This window comes from Hippichthys cyanospilos, chromosome 14 (assembly GCF_059441005.1).
Source record: "Hippichthys cyanospilos isolate Australia breed blue-spotted pipefish chromosome 14, RoL_Hcya_1.0, whole genome shotgun sequence".
NCBI lineage: Eukaryota > Metazoa > Chordata > Actinopteri > Syngnathiformes > Syngnathidae > Hippichthys > Hippichthys cyanospilos.
The window spans coordinates 5,744,114-5,763,840 of NC_142382.1; the positions used below are offsets into that span (position 1 = coordinate 5,744,114).

Sequence of the window (19,727 nt, forward strand, 5' to 3'; positions counted from 1 at the left end):
TTTTGAGGCTCATTGTTTTGCTCTGTGTCCATATAATCGTTTGAGAAAGGTATAATTTACTTCATTATTTTTTTTTAAATCTTACTCATCGTAAATGTACCAAATATCAAAATAAAAACAAATAAAAATGACCATGTTTTGTGACCATATTTTCAGTCTTTACCTGACTGATTAAAACTCAACTAAAATTTAACCATCTTTGAAAAAATATAAATTTGAATGAACCTGTGCTGGAAACTTGTTAACTTTAAATTTTACAAAACCAAAAATCAAAACAAATTCCAAACTAATTATTATTAAAAAAAAAAAATCCAGTTTAACCTGGGTTGTTTGTGGACATTCTGGAGAGTCTTACTTACATGAACAGGCACACCTCTTTTATTCATCAACACAACGAGAACACACTGAAAATAACAATTTCACTCCTGTGAAATTATGATTTCTTTTTGATTTTATTTATTCTTTATTTATATATTATTCTTTTTATTGTTCATATATAATTATGCACCAATAGGAGCAGCGCTTCCATTTTAATCGTATGCCTGTGTGCAATGACACTAAAGGAATTTAATTTTATTTTATTTAAAATCTGATAATCAGTCATTCATTTGAACACTTTAGAGTGCCATTGACGTGAAAGGACGTCAACGGTAACCCTTTTGAAAAGCGCCATTGACGTCAAATAACGTCAGCTATTTTTTTTAATGGGAAAGGTTTAGGGTAAAAAAAAATAAAAAAACAAAACAGTATGACAGTTAGAATTCCCAAAATGGGCTAGTATATTCTCTTGTTTTCAAAATGGCCGACATTTAAAGGTAAACTTTGTAAGGAGTGTTTGATCTCTTTTGGGATTATTTTGTAATATATTATTACAGTTTAAACTTTTCATTAAAGTGGGAGATTTTTAATGGGGGTCCGTCAAGCACTCATGGTTTTTCGAAGCGGTATTAAAGGCGTTCACATAATATGACATAAGTAAATACTGTACTGTAATATATAGCCAACTGTTTCCACTATTTATTTTTCAGAACAACCCAAAACGATTCCTCTGCAAGCTCAAGCAGAGAATGTTTTTGGAAGACATATTTCCTCCGCTAGCACACAGGGAAAATCAAAACTTCCGTCACACTTTCCCTCCAAATTCTCCCGACTTGTTCCACTCTGCTCAGACCTGCCCTAGCGCAAGAAAAAAACGTTAGAGGTTTTTCTGGTTTGGCACAGGCGGCAAATGCGCCTTCGCTCAGACTCGTCGCCGAACACCCAGATAACTAACTACGTGTCGGTTGTCAGCATGGGAATAACTGCTGATAACACTCAGTTGAACGTAATCGTTGGATGATTCACACTTTTGTTTTGAAGGCGTGACCTCTGAAGGGTGACGCCCTCCAGTTCAGAATCCGCCACGAAGCTCGAAAGTCTTGACAAATCACAAAAAAACGGGCTAATTGGCACCCCTCACAAAGGTTAATAATTACCGTATTTTCCGCACTATAAGGCGCACCAAGAAGCCTTAATTTGTTTTAAAAAGATGATGGTGCGCCTTATAATCAGGTGCGCCTTATATATGGATCAATATTGAGATTGGGATTCGTAGATTGGGAATGAACTGATAAAGTAAGCATTCTTTTGTGTGTTTACAGTTGAACAAGGTTGGTGAGTTATTATTCTATTGAGAGTTATTGTTATTACTTTGAGTATTACTATATTGTGATTGAAAAAGTTTTAAAATATGTCTATAATTGAGGGTGCGCCTTATAATGCGGTGCGCCTTATATATGGAAAAGTTTTACAATATGTCATTAATTGAGGGTGCGCCTTATAATCGGGTGCGCCTTATTGTGCGGAAAATGCGGTGCTCAAAGGATGGATAAATTATACTGGTCAAGACACATTTTGGTGCCAAGGAAATTTCAACTGTTTTAGGGTTGTTTTTTTTTTGATGAATCGTATATGATTTCTAATACGTTCAATTGTGCGCTAGGTTCGTCTAGACCAGGACGAGGAAGTCAAACAGCTCACTCAGCTAAGGGATTCGCTTCGTTTACTCCTCCAAGTGGACGGCAAAGAGGTATTGTAAATTTTCAAACGTAACAGCACAGTTTCGTGCGTAAATTCTTTTTTTTTTTTTATCAGTTTTTGCATCAAGATTCTTAAAATCACTTTAATTCTTTGTGGAAAATTGTACTCAATCGGCATCGGCAGTTTTAGAAGGGTCCGTACGTTTGACACCCCTGTTCTAATTGAAAAATTGTGTCTTGTCATTCAAAGTCAATCAATCAAATTTTATTGGTATAGCCCTAAATCACCGAAGTCTCAAAGGGCTTCACGGATGAAAAGAGGTCTTGTGGAGACTTCTTTCGAAAAAAAGAAGTCATTCAGAGACATCTTTTCGCTGTAAGGTACACAACAGCATCCCCCGTCAAAGCTCGCAGAAGGGGAAGGAAAAAACCCCAATTTGGGGAAAATCAGAAACCTTCAGAAGGGACCACAGGTGGGAGGAGCCACCTTCCAGGCCCACATTTTGAAGTGGATGTTGCATGTACCAAATACAGACAAATAGATACACATTTCAGATTACATTCTTGTTTGTACAGAGCATACAGCCGTGCGATTTGATGACTCTAAACTTTTATATCTCCCCATAATGTCTTGTTCATGATGAGAAGATTCCGAATTTGGTTTCTTGTGCCAGGAATACCTCAACAGGAAAAACTCAGGCAACGGCTACAGCATCCACCAACCGCAGGGCAACAAGCAGTACGGGACGGAGAAGTCGGGTTTCTTGCTCAAAAAGAGTGACGGGTGAGTGGAAGAACATCGCCGCGTATGATATTTAGCGCTTGTGGAGTGGATGCTAGAGCACAGTGATGAATGCGTGGAACGAGTAGTGATGATGGGGGAGGGTAAGGAGGGTCTCATACTGGTCCCCCTCCAGCTGGTTTCCATTATCCTGACATGAAGATTCAAACAGGGGGCCCCTCCTCTCAATTTTGGGAGGCTAAGTGGTTTCGTTGAGTGGACCCAGCTTTGGATACCAAAACATGAAAAACATACACAACAGAACAGGCTTTCCCATGTGAATGGGGCAGTTTCAACAATTTCAACGTGTGGTTCAAAAATGATCCTTATCGTCATCTTTTTCACCGACAGGATCAGAAAAGTGTGGCAGAAGAGGAAATGCGGAGTCAAATTTGGCTGCCTAACCATCTCTCACAGCACGGTAGGGTGTATGCCGATAAATACATCTTAACTCATTCAATGCCAGGGACGTATTTTGACGTTTTATTAAGAGACCGGACATTCAATCCCACATTAAGTGTCGATTTAATACTTAAATATCTGGGAATTAATGTCCTTCGTGTACTTAAGTATCAATTTAATACTTAGGTATCTGGGATTGAATGTCTGGACTCTTAAAAAAAACAAAACGTGAAAATACGCCCCTGGCATGAAATGAGTTAAACGCTATAATGTGTGTGTGTTTTCAGATCAATCGTCCACCAGCCAAGCTCAACCTCCTGACCTGTCAGGTGCGACCCAACCCGGAGGACCGTAAAGCCTTTGACCTGGTCACTCGTGAGTTTTGTCTTTAACCTTTGACCCTTGACTCTGACTTCCTTGGCATTCTTGAAAATGTCTCCATTTTCATGGATTTTCTTAAAAAAAAAAAGCTTAGCACGTTCTCTTGCAAAGTAGTGGTTGTAAAATAGATTGATAGTATATTATTGTTCATATTTTAGAATGTAACTCATTTTGCATTTCATTTTAAGTAAAAAATAGATCCCAAAGATTTATTTTTCCTTTTTTTTTTTAAGTGGCCAAACATTCAAGTACTCATTTATCTCTGTTTCAAATTTTAACTCATAAATTATTTATAATTTATAAATATAATATATATAATATATAATATATAATATATAATATATAATATATAATATATAATATATAATATATAATATATAATATATAATATATAATATATAATTTATTTATAAAATCTTATTTCACCAGCCATTTTTCGAGCATCCTTTAGCCAAAAAAACATTAAATATAAAGAATAAAAAAATATAAAGAATAAAATAAAATAAAAAAATTAAAAATATAAAAAATATAAAAATATACAAAATTTAAAGGAAAAGATTATATATATATATATATATATATATATATATATATATATATATATATATATATATATATATATATATATATCTGTACTTTTACCCAAACACATAAAAATGTCTTCATATTTTAATACATTAATATTATTTATAATATCCATTAATATATTATATATTATTGATTAATAATGTTATTAATCAATTAATTAATAATGTAGAATGTCATTCCAAGCCAGCAGCCTCTTTGTACTGAATATAAATCTGAAATGTCACAGTAGTTACTTTCACTTTCACTTCTCATCAGGATTCAACTGAGCTTTTTCAGTGAAACTGTCTAACCGTCAGAATCAACGGCTCTTTCATTAGCAGTGCTCCTTGTTTCCAACAGATAACCGGACATACCATTTCCAGACAGAAGACGAGCAAGAATGCGTGATGTAAGAATTTGATTTTGTTTTTGCATTGGTCCTCCTTATCTTTTGGCCACTATGCTGCAGGTCACTGCATGTCACGCTCTGTTAATGTTCGGCTTAGATACGCTCTCAAAAATCGAGGCTAGTGAAAAAACAACAGGGAAATGAAAGTGACCACTTACAGTCGACTTTTACGATATAATAAGGCAGATTTGGGGGGGGTGTTAAATCTCTTTAGACGATATGGGACTGCTGTAAAATGCACCTGGAGTGTCATCATCTCTCTACAACAATGGCGGGAAACTAGCGGACATTGAAATGGAAAAGAAAGCGCTAATAATAGATCACTTTTTTTTCTTTTTAGTCCAGATGGTCTTGGGTGGGAATTCCCTTGCGCTGACTGACAATGCTAGAAAGCATTTTTTTTCTTTCAAATTGAAATGGAGAAAAGTGCTTGATGGACAATGTGTAACTTAATATTTTTTTCTTTTTCATAATTATTTCTACAGTAAATATATAAATGACGTTATTCATATGTTGGTCAGCTGGGTGTCGGTGCTGCAGAACAGCAAAGAGGAGGCCCTGAACACAGCGCTGGGAGGGGACCAGCTCCACCTCCAGGATAGCGGCCTGCAGGAGCTTTCCAGAGCTATCATTGCAGAACTTCGACACATGCCCGGCAACGAGGCCTGCGCTGACTGCGGCGCGCCAGGTCACAAGACTTACGTTTCAATTACTGTCTGTTTTGTTTTTTCATGCAGTAAAATCAAAAGTAAAATGTATACTGAAACCTTATTTTTCACATATATATATATATATATATATATATATATATATATATATATATATATATATATATATATATATATATATATGACAAAACTTTTTGTAGGGGTGTGCTAAAAAGTTGTTTCTAATAAGAATAGGGATTCTCCTTTACTACAAATTAAATCAATTTAAAATGTCACCATATGGATATTGAAAAAAAAAAGAAACCGATACACATCCTAACCAATTCTGTGTTTTTTATGGGTTTTTTTTTCTGGAAAGTCATACATGGCAGCACGGCACACAATAAGAAACTTTAGTACTTTAGCACTTAAAGCTTTACTACCTAAAGACATTGCTTTATTACGTTAGTTTGAAAGTACTATAGTACTTAAGTACTCCTGATAATTGATTCATTTAGTACTCACAATCACCCAAAGGAAACAATTGTGGACATTTTTTTGAGCCTCTTTTAGCCAAACATTTGAAAATGACAATGAAATTAAAAACAGTAAACAACTGCTACTTATATCTGTGATTGCATTTGATCATAGATCCAACATGGCTGTCCACCAATCTCGGCATCTTGACGTGCATCGAATGCTCGGGGATCCACAGAGAACTGGGTGTCCATTACTCCAGGATCCAGTCACTTACCCTTGATCTGCTGAGCACCTCTGAATTACTGGTACCTATCTGATTCTCTATACTGTAAATTGATGATATACAATATTCAAAGTAGGCCCATTATGAGTGCTCTGTTTCGTACTCAAGATGGCCTGGATCATGGACTATGACTGTCAAACAATTACTGCTTCGAACATGAAATGATTTCAAAAATAAAATCTCATGTGACTTCATGGTAACCACCACAATAGAAATAAACCGAAAGACTTGATCCATAGTCAGAAACACTGTGCGGGTTCTTATGCATGCAAAATATACAGTACGTGTCATATAAATGTTCTCGCCATGCATTATGAAAATAAACACCGCAGTCCAAAAATTTCACACCGTGATGATTATGCCATTACTTTTCTCACATATAATTACATGTAATTGCTATCTGTTTCAACATATCTTGGAAAATTAAACCAGCTCCTCTAGCCACAATAGAAATAAACTAGAAATAACCTACAGTCAAAAAAAAGTCCATGGCGTGCGCTGTCATGCACAAGCCGATTATGAGTGATCCCCTTTTAAATTACTGTATTTATCTTAACTACTACCTTGCATCATATTCAACATTCTCATCAAATCAATTCTATTTATGGAACACTTTAAAACAAGATGAAACAAAGTGTACTTAATTTATACACACACACATGCATATATATTCACAATTTTTAATTCCACAATTAATTGCGTTATACTGTATATTGCATTTTTCAACAGTTATTTTCGACAAAACCTGTTACACAAATTTACTTGAGTGAAATCTTGGAATTAATGTCAAATCACCTAATTAGAAAATCACAATAGCGTTCATTGATCCTTTAGTATTAATACAATACAAAGTATAATACAAAGTATACACAGTGATCCCTTGTTAATTTGCGCTTCCCCTATTGTGCCCTTAGTGCATCACTGCTTTTTTTTTTGTCATTAAAAAAAAAGCTATATTGTGGAGAGACTCACTGTGAAGGTTCCCTGCATGTCAGACAGACAAGTTAACCATAAATGCACTTGCCACAGGCACTCCTCGGACGTCAAACTACTGCAGTACACAAATGTTTTTAAATCTAAAGTTAATAAACATCATACAGTAACTGTACTGTTGTCCCTTCCCGTTCCCATCCCGTTGGCTTTAGTCTCACAGAGAGCCACGGTTATATTAGCGGTAAACAGGTGTCTTGTAGGAGTGCCCGTCTCCCTCATGAAACAAGTAGAAAAACAAATTTTGTATCATTCATGATGACCGCCTCTTTCACAATAGAAATCTACAGACTAAAATAAAAAAAAAAACAAGTTTTTTGAGTTTTTGTGTGTGCTTATGTGACAGCTGGCCGTCAGTATTGGCAACACACGTTTCAATGACATCATGGAGGCGGGTCTTCCAAATGACGCCGTCAAACCTTTGCCACAGAGTGACATGTGAGTCCCTTTACTATTAAAAAAAAAAACAAAAAACGACCAAATCTCAAATCTAATCCTAACGTGTCCTTCCAGGAATGCGAGAAAGGAGTACATTGTGGCGAAATACGCCGAGCGCCGCTATGTCCTGCGCAGGGAAACGACGGAACCCGGCCAGTTGTACGACGCCGTAAAGAGTCGGGACATGATGTCGTTGCTGCAACTCTTCGCCGAGGGGGCGGACCTCGCCAAACCGCTTTCGGTGACTGACGGACAGGTGAGGGCCTTTGACATGTAACATCATGTGAGAGGTGTGCAACATCAGATGAGAAGTCCCGAAATATCGAGAGTGATTATCAACTTATTTGATAATCGATTATTACCGAGCAATCCATACATTGCTGCAGTTCCACAAATGTTCCAATTTACAATAAAATTCTGTTTTTAAAGCTTCAAATTAGTTTCAAATTAGGGTTTGGGTTAGGGTTTCAAACCAAGGTTTTCCTATAAGTTGAAAGGTTTAGGGTTTTAAATAAGGTTGAAAAATTTGAGTAGAAAATATTAGTAACTTATTGTCCCTACTTGACCCCAGTAGAAGCGGATTTTACATCCAAGATCAATATGTTTCTTGGAAGCCCTCCTAACATGTTTAACATCTCATGAAGGGTCTGAAAGAAACTCCTCTACACTTGGCCGTTCGTATGGAAGAAAGAAGCTCGCTGGCCATCGTGGACTTCCTGTGCCAGAACAGGTTAGATGTAAACACTGCTAGCAGACACAATACAGTTTTATATTTTATCCATTTATACAAAAACAATCTAGAAACCAGCAATATCCTCACTAACGTTTCCCCAAACCCTTAAGTAAGGAAACAATGCCATCTATTGGCCAAGACACGGAAGTGCACTGGGTGGTGTGTACAAAAAACACAAGTAGTAAATCAAAGAAAAGAAGACGAAAAAACATACCTGCAGAAGACGAGTTGTATTCGTGACGTTCCTGTACATATCTGCTTCCTAAATATACAAAATATTCAAATCTACAACACAAAATAACTGCTTTATCAATGCCGCCGCACAACAGAAGAAAAGGAGAATTTGCGCTGAAACACTAGCAGAAAGAGCAGATATAACAGGAAGTGTAAAAAAAATTGACTCACACTAAAATACACACTAAATACACACTAACATAAATCAACATAAAACTATTTAAATCAAATATATAAGTCGTGAGAAAAAAAAACGCATTTTACATCCAATAGGAATTTAAAATTTAACAGAAATTTTATTTTTGTCATGTAAAAACTGCACCGGACTATAAATCGCAGGTTGTAACCTCAGATATTTATAGAAATGTAGTTCATGGAGTTTTTTTTTTAAAAAAAGTTTTTATTTAAAACATTTTTTAACACACACTGAGCATGCCTGAATACTTAGAGATAAACCCAGCACCGACTTTTTTTCAACATAAAACCTACACTCAAGATTATTAGAATGCTGCACCAACACAAGGGTAGCATGCCCGATTGTGTTTACTATTGGAGAGTGCTCCCTGCTGGTGATTAAAATAGCAGTTCAAATTTAACGCTTCAATATTGTGTTCTTCCGTCTACCTTTGATGGGAGATTGCCCCCTGGTGGCTAGTAAATAAACTGCAGATAAGCCGCATGGTTTAAAACGTGAGAAACAAGTAGCTACTTATAGTTCAACATGTTGAACTTCATTCAATTTGCTGCCTGCTGTTAGGCGATATTCTCAAAGTATTTGGATTGAAATTGTTGTTTTTATCCGCCAGCAACTGCTTGGAGAAGAGGACAGCGGAAGGCAACACGGCTCTGCACTACAGCGTCCTCCATCACAAGCCCGAATCGCTCAAGTTGCTGCTAAAAGCCAAAGCCACCCTTCACATAGGTACCACGAAATCAACGTCGCCATACGTGAACGTGTGACTTATCGCGACGGAATTCTTGTTTTTAGTGAACTCTGCGGGAGAGACCGCCCTTGATATCGCCAGGAGGCTGCAACACACGCAATGTGTTGAACTGGTGAGACCTTGAAACCCTAATAATCTTCAGCCCCTTTTTTTTAAACCATTGCCTGTCTTGAAACTCCCAATTTTAAATACATAAAACTTGAAATCTTAATTTGAATCTGTGAACCTCCTTGTTAGAAAAGGCTAGCTTTAACCAATCTTTCACCCATAACAAAGCTTCAAACCCTAACTTGATACCCTAATTTGAAGTCTAAACTTCTACCAGTAATATTAACTCTAATTGGAAACTATAATCTTCTTTTTAAACCATACTTTGAAAACATAGCCCTAGCTCATGTAAAACCCTATTTTGAAACCTTAATTTGCACTTGAAATACTAACTGTAATTTCAAACCATAATTTGACAATCTCTTATTTAAAACCCTAACGAAGGTTTAAAATTTGAAACCGTAGTCCTCATCTGAAACCAATTTGCAACCCTGACCACTGTAAAACCCAGTTTTGAAACCTTAATTCTAGCTATAAATACTAAAACTGTAATTTGAAAACCTTACCCTTGTTTGAAACCCTAATTTGACACCCTGACTAGTGTGTAGAACCCTATTTTGGAACCGTAACTTTTGTTATAAATATGAAGAGGAATTTTAAACCCTAATTTAAAACTAATATTTGAAACCCTAATCTAGGTTTACAAGTACACCCTAATTTCACACTATAATCCTTGTTTTAAATCTTTATTTGAAACCCTAACACTAATCACTTAAATACTAATCAGTTATAAACGACAAATTGAAAACCTTACCCTTGTTTGAAACCCCAATTTGACACCCTGATCAGTGCGCAAAACCCTATTTTGCAACCTTAATTCAAATACAATAGCTGATAACGAAAACAAGAATTTTGATTTGAACGTGTGTGTGTGTGTGTGTGTGTGTGTGTGTGTGTGTGTGTGTGTGTGTGTGTGTGTGTGTGTGTGTGTGTAGCTGGAGCTGGCCCAAAACGGCAAATTCAACTCTCAGATTCACGTGGAGTTCATGTGGGACACCCAAGCTCAGGAGATCTACGACAGCGAGGACGACCTGGACGAAAGGGTAAACATCTCGTCGCGTAACGTTGATACACGGGTTATTTAACCTTCTGCCATTTTGATAACGTTATTTCTTGCAGGTGAGTCCCATCCCTAAGAACCGCTCTCCGGTGTCATCAAATGGAGGCGTGGGAGCCCGTTTTAGTGTGGTGAGCAGCGCCGGCGGGAACCCGGGCAGCAGACCTTGTCAGACCTACGAGAACTTGGAGTTCCTCTACAGAAATTCCTTGGTCAACGGCGCCCCCTCTGGCGTATCCATGCCACCGCCGTTGCCTGCTAAATCCACCCCCAAAGGTAAAAACAATGTTGTCAAAGTAACCAATACTTAAGTATCTGGCACTTATAAAAAACGTGAAAATACGTCCCTGGCATTGAATGAGTTAAATTGACACCCTACGAATCCTTATTTTGAAACCCAAACTTTCAAAACAGTTGGGAATTTACCAATGTTTGAAAACCTAATCCCAACTGGACACGCAAAGCTTGATTTGAAATTCTGAGCATGGCTTCAAACATAACTTTAAAACCCAAATCTTGATTTAAAAACCCTTCAAGCATCATTTTGAATGCTAGCAACTTTTGTATCTCACGTTAGCTTGCACACGCGTACCTAATGAAGTGTCCATCGATCTTACTCGGACAAGTCATCTTGTCAGGTCGCTCGGACCCTCAATTGTCAGTCACGACGCCGGAGGTGAACCCCCAAGCTCCCCGCCGTGCCTCCAACCCATCGGCCAGCCCCCCCGCTACCCAAACGCAAGCCCGACAGAGCCCCCCTTCGCCCGCCATGGAAAATCAAGCCCCCGCTGCCAAAACCACCAAGGGAAGCGTTCTGAGGTCTCATCGACATTCCGGAGAAGTTCAAACCGGCGGCGCCTCTGCTTCTCAAATCGCGGCCTCCTCCTCCCAGAACCACATTGGGCCCGTCAGGTCAATACGAGTTCCTGCTTCTCGCTTTTGCTTTGTTGTTCTCTGTTTGGGATTGACGTAAAACCTCTCTCCAGTTCCGAGAAGACCACATCTTATCGTCGCACCAGCAGCGGAGGAGGCAAGTGCGCCGTCTTGTCTCCGACAAGAGACCAGGAGGAGCAGTATTGTACCCTTGGAGGAAATTGCGCCGGACTCGGCCCGGTTCCCACCGCCGTTGCCCCGTCTTCCTCACCCGGCGTCACACCCGCCCTGCGACCACGCCGGAATGCAATGGTACCCCAAAACGGCCCCTTGAAGAAACCTTCTCGCACTACTCCGGATATGATATTTACGGGTGAAATTTATCCTATTTCATCATCAGGTTTCAGGTAACAGGCACCATCAGAAGCGGGTCAAAGCATTGGTGGATGGCAAAACCAGCAATTCGGAGCAATTGACCTTTTTCAAAGATGAGATCATTGTGGTCACGGTCTCTACTGACCCCCACTGGTGGGTAAGTGCAAAGACCGCCTCTTTCACCCACAAAGTTTGGTTTCTGTATGACGTACGCTGACAAAAAAAAAACGCTGACGAAAAAAATACATATAAACATCTAGAAGTATATACATATATATATATGTATGTGTGTATGTAGGTAATATATATGTATGTTTATATGTACATTCGTATAAATGTGTATATATGTATGTATGTGATGTATATGATACACTATGAATTTACGTATGCATTTGATATATATGTATATTATAAACATATTTATGTATTCATATATGATATACAATATATGTATTTACGTATAAAAATGTATATATATATATATATATATATATATATATATATATATATATATATATATATATATATATATATATATATATATGTAGGTAATATATATGTATGTTTATATGTACATTCGTATAAATGTGTATATATGTATGTATGTGATGTATATGATACACTATGAATTTACGTATGCATTTGATATATATGTATATTATAAACATATTTATGTATTCATATATGATATACAATATATGTATTTACGTATAAAAATGTATATATATATATATATATATATATATATATATATATATATATATATATATATATATATATATATATATGTATACATGTGATAAAATGGATACATACATGTATTTACACATATGTATATGATTATGTATATTATATACATATATATGCATATATGTATACATGTATCTGTATGTAATATGATATATGAACATACACATATGCATATATTGTATGTAATGTATGTATATGATACTTTATACTGTATATATATATATATATATATATATATATATATATATATATATATATATATATATATATATATATATATATATAAACTGGAATCCATTCAATGACATTTCCTTTTTTTTTATATGTTTTTTCCTCTTCCTGTTCCTTTTTCTTTTCTTTTTTGCATAGTATGTAGCTTGGTATGCACGAACTATTACAACTTAAATATTTAGAGCAATATTTTGAATGCCTTTTTTTTTCTACTTTAACAGGTGGGTTACATAGAAGGGGACTCGTCCAGGAGCGGGACTTTCCCTGTCAACTATGTCCAGAAAGTGGCAGATTAAACATCCCCCAATGACAAACTGAACCAGCATCGATGCTCTTTGGCATTTTTTTTTTTTTTGTTACACTTTTAGCGACCATTTGGACTTTTATGCTTTTTTTTCCAACACGGATTTACTCAAACTGGAACACGCTGTGTGAATTCAGGACACTCAAAGTAATGTGCCCACAAGGAAGATAAAACCTTTAAAAGTCTTCACCTTTTTCCTTTTTTTTAACAAATATTTTTCTTAGCAGGTACGGTGAGGTGAGTCAATCGCTTTTAAAAATGCACTTTAAACTCCCTTGGACTAATTGCTTGGAAATGACGCGATTCATGACTCAAAAGGCCAGCTGCTGTGATGGACTTAAACAGGAAAATGGTTTTGTGCAAAGAACTTTTGTAAGTTTCCAAAATCAGGGTTTAGTGAAGAACTGTTAGGCTGGATTTACACTTTAGCTCAACCGATTCCAATTTGGATTCTATTTGTTTTTGCTGTTATAAGAACATTATAAAGAAATATTTTAGGTTCACTTCCCCTTTAAAAAGAAGTCTGATAATGTGTCATTGCAATTAAAAAAATGTCTTCTTGCTTTAATGGCTTATTTTCTAAATTTTCTATTTGAGAGCAAAAATAAAACCAAATGTTGCGTGTTATTTCAGCCATGCAGTGTAAATCCAGCCTCAGGGATGCTTGCTGAGCGATTTGTGAACGTAGTTACTTAAAGTGTGTCTGCATCACAGACACACAGTTGCACTTATTGTATATATTGTAACTAGATTGTGGTATTTAGGAATTTTTTACATACTGACATATTACTAAAGGACTTGTAACTCATGTCCTGGGGATTACCGTAATTGATAATTGATGTATATACTTGTCTAAAAAAATACCCAGTGATGTCTATGTGTGTATAAATATGTCTTCCATCGCCAGCGATTTGTGCAATTATTGTTCAACATCAATACAAAGTCCAACTATTTTCAGACCCTCCTTTAGCCCAAAAAATACTCTTAAAAAAAATAAGACATATAGATATGTTTTTGGTATTGATTGAGGAAAAAGAACCACTGTTTAATATTCATGAGTCAAATTATGAGAAACTGCAGAATATAATACGCTCGGTGTTGTCATTTATTCTTGTAAAGATGCGATTTCTGAAAACTGGTGTATCTAATATCGCGGCCGGTGAGCGTGCAGCGCAAGTCGCCCGTCGTCACATATCAGACGTAAGTGGAGCAGAAGCGCATAAAGAACAAAGCTGCTAAGTGCTTCTTTTCGCTCGATACAAGCACAAATTCAATTATTCAGTGCGGACGGCGCTGGCATTCAAAACACATTCTGCTGGGTGCTGATTCTTCACAAGATAAAAATAACATATATATATATATATATATATATATATATATATATATATATATATATATATATATATATATATATATATATATATATATATATATATGTCTTGTATAGCTGAAAATTGACGTTTATAGTCGTCAATGAATGAATGAAGCACATACATCTATTTGTTTTCTACCACTTCCAGGGGTCCAGGGGCAAAGCAACATGGTGGCTCCCCCATGTCACTCTTTGGGAATCTGCTGAAGCTCTAGGAAAGGAAATTGTGTCTATCAAGCGTCCATTTTTATAACATAAATTGAAAGGACATGTACCTCAAAATTGCCTTATTCTTTGCCATTGACGACTATAAACGTGATATGATAACTTCCATGATTATACTGTCTGTAAACTGAGACTGTACTGTATGTCCAAATTTAGTCCTAATGGTTACTTGGCTTCTTATTCCGAAAAATGGGACAAAGTCTGGCAAATCCTCTGTTTTTATGCAATTTGACAACTGCAGTTGCCTGGTTAATATTCCCATCAAGCTTCTGTATCCTCTATTCCAAGCACGCCGATCTCTTGGCAGCTGCAGCCCGGTGTCCAGCGCCACGGCATTCCAACCTGTCACTTATGTAACAAGCTTGAATAATAACTACAGCCCCCCATCCCCAAGCTAAGCCTTGTATGGATTTATGGCGCTAATGTGTGCGCAACACACCGCTGGATATCGTGCTAATCCGCGAAAAGCAAGAATGAATAACTCTTTATTTACCTTATTCAGTACCAGCCTATTTTAGACCCTCCTCAAGCCCAACACACACACAAAGATAGATAGATAGATAGATAGATAGATAGATAGATAGATAGATAGATAGATAGATAGATAGATAGATAGATAGATAGATAGATAGATAGATAGAATGTATGAAAATAAAATTTAAAAAGTGTCTATGGGAGTGAATGAATACATTATTAGCATGTCTGCTTAACCCTTTTCCAGTATTTTGTCCAATCTTTTGATGTTTACATCAAAGGAAGCATTGAAAGAAGGAATTGGGAGCTGAAATTTCACCCAGATGGCGACAACATATATAATTTCAATTTGGCACAACCGCTTCATTCTCACACTACCAGGAGTGTGCCATCCCATTGGCCAAAATACAAAAAATGTGGAAGAATTTGTGGAAAAATAGACACAATACTGCAAAAGGGGTAAAATTCATTGTGGTGAAAATTGAAAATGGAAAAAAAAGTTCCCTTATGTGCATTTGGGATGTTCCCTTAATGCAGTGCTTCTCAATTATATTTTCCTTAGCCCCCCTTGAAAAGAAAAAAAACTTTTTGCACTCCCCACACTCAACGCGTTGACTCTAAATAAGATTATTAACTTTAAAAATGACATAAGTATACCTAGACCTCTTTTCTTTTTAACATTAACAAAAGAAAAAAAAATTAAAATCAACTTCTAATTATCTTTTACAACATTTATATGTGTTGCAGCCTAGTCTAAAACTGAAAAAATCGCCAAAATGCATAAAAATGCATGAAACTTAAAAAAAAAAGGAGGGGAAAGAAAATTTTGATTTTATTGCAGTTACACTTCACATGACAAAAAAGTCTTTTCCCTGGGGTCATCCGCGCCCCCAGGGGGCCCCGCCTTACTATGTGAGAAGCATTGCCCTCAATAAATGCATCAAGTGAGCAACCATAAAAAAAATCATCTTAATGTAACTCCATAAATCCCAGCATACAATAATGTGTGTACTCCCATTAAAGTTATCTAACTTGTATTTTTAATTCATTTAACCTCAAAGATCACATAACACCCCCGTGACTTCTAATGAAATGCAAAGTGATGCATTAAAAAAATAAATCCAGCATTAAAATCTGCTAGTAAATCCAAACAATTAAGAATTCACAGAAAAACAGCTTGGAATCTTATGTAACATTTTTAATCATTAAGCCAGTTTAATCCTAACGACGTTTTCCTTTTAGTCTTGTACATTGCAGCGCTGAGCTCAAATTGTCAGAGGATTCGACTCCAAAAGCGAAAGTAAGCAGGAAATGTAACAACATTCAATCTTTGCACTGTGCGGTAAGAAAGCTCGTTTCCAAAAGTCGTAAAGTTTGATAACTTTAAGAAAGCATTAAGGCGGTAAATTTGAAAATGAACACAAAACGTACAATCACCGCGAGGGTTGCAGCAAAACATTCCATCATTTACAGCAAATTGTGACAAAGGAAATCGCCGCTTATTATAACGAAGCTTAAAGGTGTACCGATCACATTGGAATACAAAATATGACTCCAGTACATTCACAAATGAAAATAAATCAATACATTTGCACCTGCGTTTGCCCCAAATTTGCCAGGAGCGGAGCTGAACAATTAATCGAATTGAAATCGACGTTCCGACGTAGTGGAATGCAATCGTCAAATCACAAAATTTGCTTTTATTTTGAAAGGTTCGAAACAAAACTAAACCGATGTCGAAGTCACTGAGGAGGCGTGGCTTAATTTTTAATGATTATTTTTGATGAAATTCACTGTTTTGGAGCATTAAATACAAAATAAAACTGAAAATGAAAATGCAGGCTCCTGGCAAAAACCAAAAAAAAAAAAAAAAACAAGCAGATTTTTCGGTACAGTGTTCAGGTTTTTGATACAGTGTTTCTCTATGTACAACGAAAAAAAAAGCACAAAACACGAAAATCAAAAATATCAGCAAATGGTTTCATTCTAGTGTTCTCTACCCAAATATGTATATCGTCATTTATTTAGTTATACTACAACCCAACCGATGTTTTTTTTAAATTCTTTGAAGCAAAAAAATATATATAGTACATAAAGGTAAAGATAATTGGCAAATATTGACTGATTATTTTTGGCTGGTCTGTGGAAGCCATAATCAGATGATTTATTTAGCTTAGCTATCATTTATAATATTTTTTTTGTTTAGGTTTATAGTTTGCTTCATGAAACATGAAAATTTTACGTGAAAGTCGAAGATGTTTTTGCATGATTGTTGCAATCTGATATATGACATGCTGACTTTTAACGAATCATAATATATTAGATTAAAAAACTATCTTTCATTTTTATTTATAGTTCATTTGCAATTAAATGTAACCCAAACATATAGTTTTTACTGTCACACAGATTATTGCTTGTGTCTTAAAAAAAAAAATCACATATTAGATTGTAATTTTGTTCTGTCAAAATTGTTCAGCCCTAGTCAGGAGTGCATTTTGATTTTTTTTCCTCACTATTTATTTTTCTTATTTGTTAGCATGAGTATAAATATGTTCACTCCAAACTACTACCAATTAATTGTTTTATTTAACTTACATTTTAAGTAAGATTTATTAATGAATACATGAAATTGCGATTACGTGAAAATGTAAAAAAAAAAAAAACTAACCCTAAATCCACTTTTTTTTGTTACTTAAAAAACAGATGTTATTTTTGTCATTATTTTTCTATTAATATGATATCAACTTGCCCACCAGAGGTCCAATTACAAAACCCATAAACCATATACCATATTTTTCGCACCATAAGGCGCACCTAAAAGCCTTATTTTTTTTTTTTTAAAAAAAGCTGATGGTGCGCCTTATAATCCGATGCGCCTTATATATGGATCAATATTGGGATTTGAATTGGTAGATGGGGAATGAACCGATAAAGTAAGCTTCACCAGTTTCTTTTGTGTGTTTACAATTCAACAAGGTTGCTCATATTGACATTGATTTATTATGCTATTGAGAGTTTAGAGTTATTATTTCAGTTATTATTGTTATTACTTTAAGTATTACTATATTGTGATTGAAAAAGTTTTAAAATATGTCATTAATTGAGGGTGCGCCTTATAATCCAGTGCGGCTTGTATGTGGAAAACATTTTAAAAAAAATTTCATTAATTGAGGGTGTGCCTTATAATCCGGTGCGCCTTATAGTGTGTAAAATACGGTACTTTTTTCTTTTTCAAACAAAAACATTAAAGTGTACAATACATTCAATCTTGAGCTCTTTGGGAAACATAGTCCTAAAACTAGAGGAATCATACAATATTGTCTGATGTCCTTTCTAACTTTGTCAGCAGTTATCATTGCCAATGCACAGACATTGCATAAGGCATATTAGAAGCACAATAGACCAGATGTACAAGACTATTTCTATAAACTATACATACAGGACTATCAATATATCGATAAGGCTCAATCTGCGTTAGCTCTTCTCTAATAATAACGAGGCTAATCGTTCATTCGTTGCTAGGACAGAGACAGGAAGAAGACGCTCCCTTGGCAGAATGGAATGCTAATAGATACTGAGTCAATCATAAGGTCGTTATGGCTGTCGTTAATGTGAAAGATGAGAACTGTTCGTCTCCGCCCTGCTTGACCCGGTTCTCGTATCATAATCCTTGGAGCCCTTTGAAAAGTTCATCGGGAAAAATCGAATACATCCTTCCCTTCCGACGTGTTCATTTGAAGTTGTTTAAGCATTTAAAATGACTCTGTTTGATGTGGAAGAAAATCAGCAAGAGAAAAAAAATGATACAGTTCTATATATTTATATTTAAGGACCATTTTCAGTATAGTATAATAGAAATACAAAATAAATTGAACCTGAACCACTTTGAGTTTACACTGCACTAGAATTTAAATGATCTGTGCTGAGGATTGGATTTAAACCAGATTAAGGCCAGTTTGATTTGTTTTAGAGTGTTTGGAATCTTTTTCACTAAAAAAAAACTAAATTATACAAGATAATAAATTAAAGACTCCAAAGGACTTAGACTCAGTTCTATTTGGAGTCACATTAAAGGCGATTTGGAAATGGGAACCAGTTCTCTTTCTGATGGCAATACAAAGTGAAGTGAACCTTGATCTCTTTCTGTTTACATTGCCCACAGGTCAAATAAACCAATCTGATGACTCGGAGCAAATTGGTTTGGTTTCAGCTGATCTGAATTGGTTTATGCCATTTACATATGTTCAAAAAATTTACACAAATACCTCTAGTTTTGATGGGAAGTGAGACAATATAAAGCCTAGAAAACCTGGGCCCATGTCAATACACAGAAAAAATAAACCTGGACCAGTTAAAATACTCCAAAATTTCACTGTGAATCAAATTGGGATCAGCCTTCATTGAAAGTTATTTTGAAAACTGTTTTTTCCCTGATACACCTCTCAAAAGCAATACAAAGCAAAGTGAATCTGGACAAATTTTTGTTCACTTTGCGCATAGGTTCTAAAACTGCACTGTGGCGTTGAAACAGACCTGCGACATTAGCTGATCTCAAATCGGTTTGCTTCAATCCAGTTTGAGCGTTCACACATGCACAGAGAATTCTGACTGATCATTCCCATTTAATGAAATGCTAAATAGAACCACCTGT

General features: G+C 35.8%; 1 protein-coding gene across 2 annotated transcripts in view; it reads left to right on the plus strand.

Annotated features, from left to right (window-relative positions):
- The window catches only part of asap3 (ArfGAP with SH3 domain, ankyrin repeat and PH domain 3), a 31,316-nt gene extending 17,224 nt beyond the window's left edge, over positions 1–14,092 (plus strand). Inside the window, exons 9-26 of one of the 2 annotated variants that reach the window (XM_088433739.1) lie at positions 1,982–2,068; positions 2,693–2,802; positions 3,151–3,220; positions 3,489–3,576; positions 4,510–4,558; positions 5,080–5,246; positions 5,857–5,990; positions 7,305–7,396; positions 7,472–7,652; positions 8,041–8,126; positions 9,170–9,285; positions 9,352–9,419; positions 10,351–10,458; positions 10,535–10,748; positions 11,099–11,384; positions 11,459–11,657; positions 11,746–11,877; positions 12,923–14,092. In XM_088433739.1, coding sequence (XP_088289865.1) covers positions 1,982–2,068; positions 2,693–2,802; positions 3,151–3,220; positions 3,489–3,576; positions 4,510–4,558; positions 5,080–5,246; positions 5,857–5,990; positions 7,305–7,396; positions 7,472–7,652; positions 8,041–8,126; positions 9,170–9,285; positions 9,352–9,419; positions 10,351–10,458; positions 10,535–10,748; positions 11,099–11,384; positions 11,459–11,657; positions 11,746–11,877; positions 12,923–12,997 — 2,262 coding nt within the window. In that variant the 3' untranslated portion in view covers positions 12,998–14,092. The remainder of the gene's footprint in view (positions 1–1,981; positions 2,069–2,692; positions 2,803–3,150; positions 3,221–3,488; positions 3,577–4,509; positions 4,559–5,079; positions 5,247–5,856; positions 5,991–7,304; positions 7,397–7,471; positions 7,653–8,040; positions 8,127–9,169; positions 9,286–9,351; positions 9,420–10,350; positions 10,459–10,534; positions 10,749–11,098; positions 11,385–11,458; positions 11,658–11,745; positions 11,878–12,922) is intronic. The other variant, XM_088433740.1, reaches the window with a different exon arrangement.
- Positions 14,093–19,727: the final 5,635 nt, after the last annotated feature.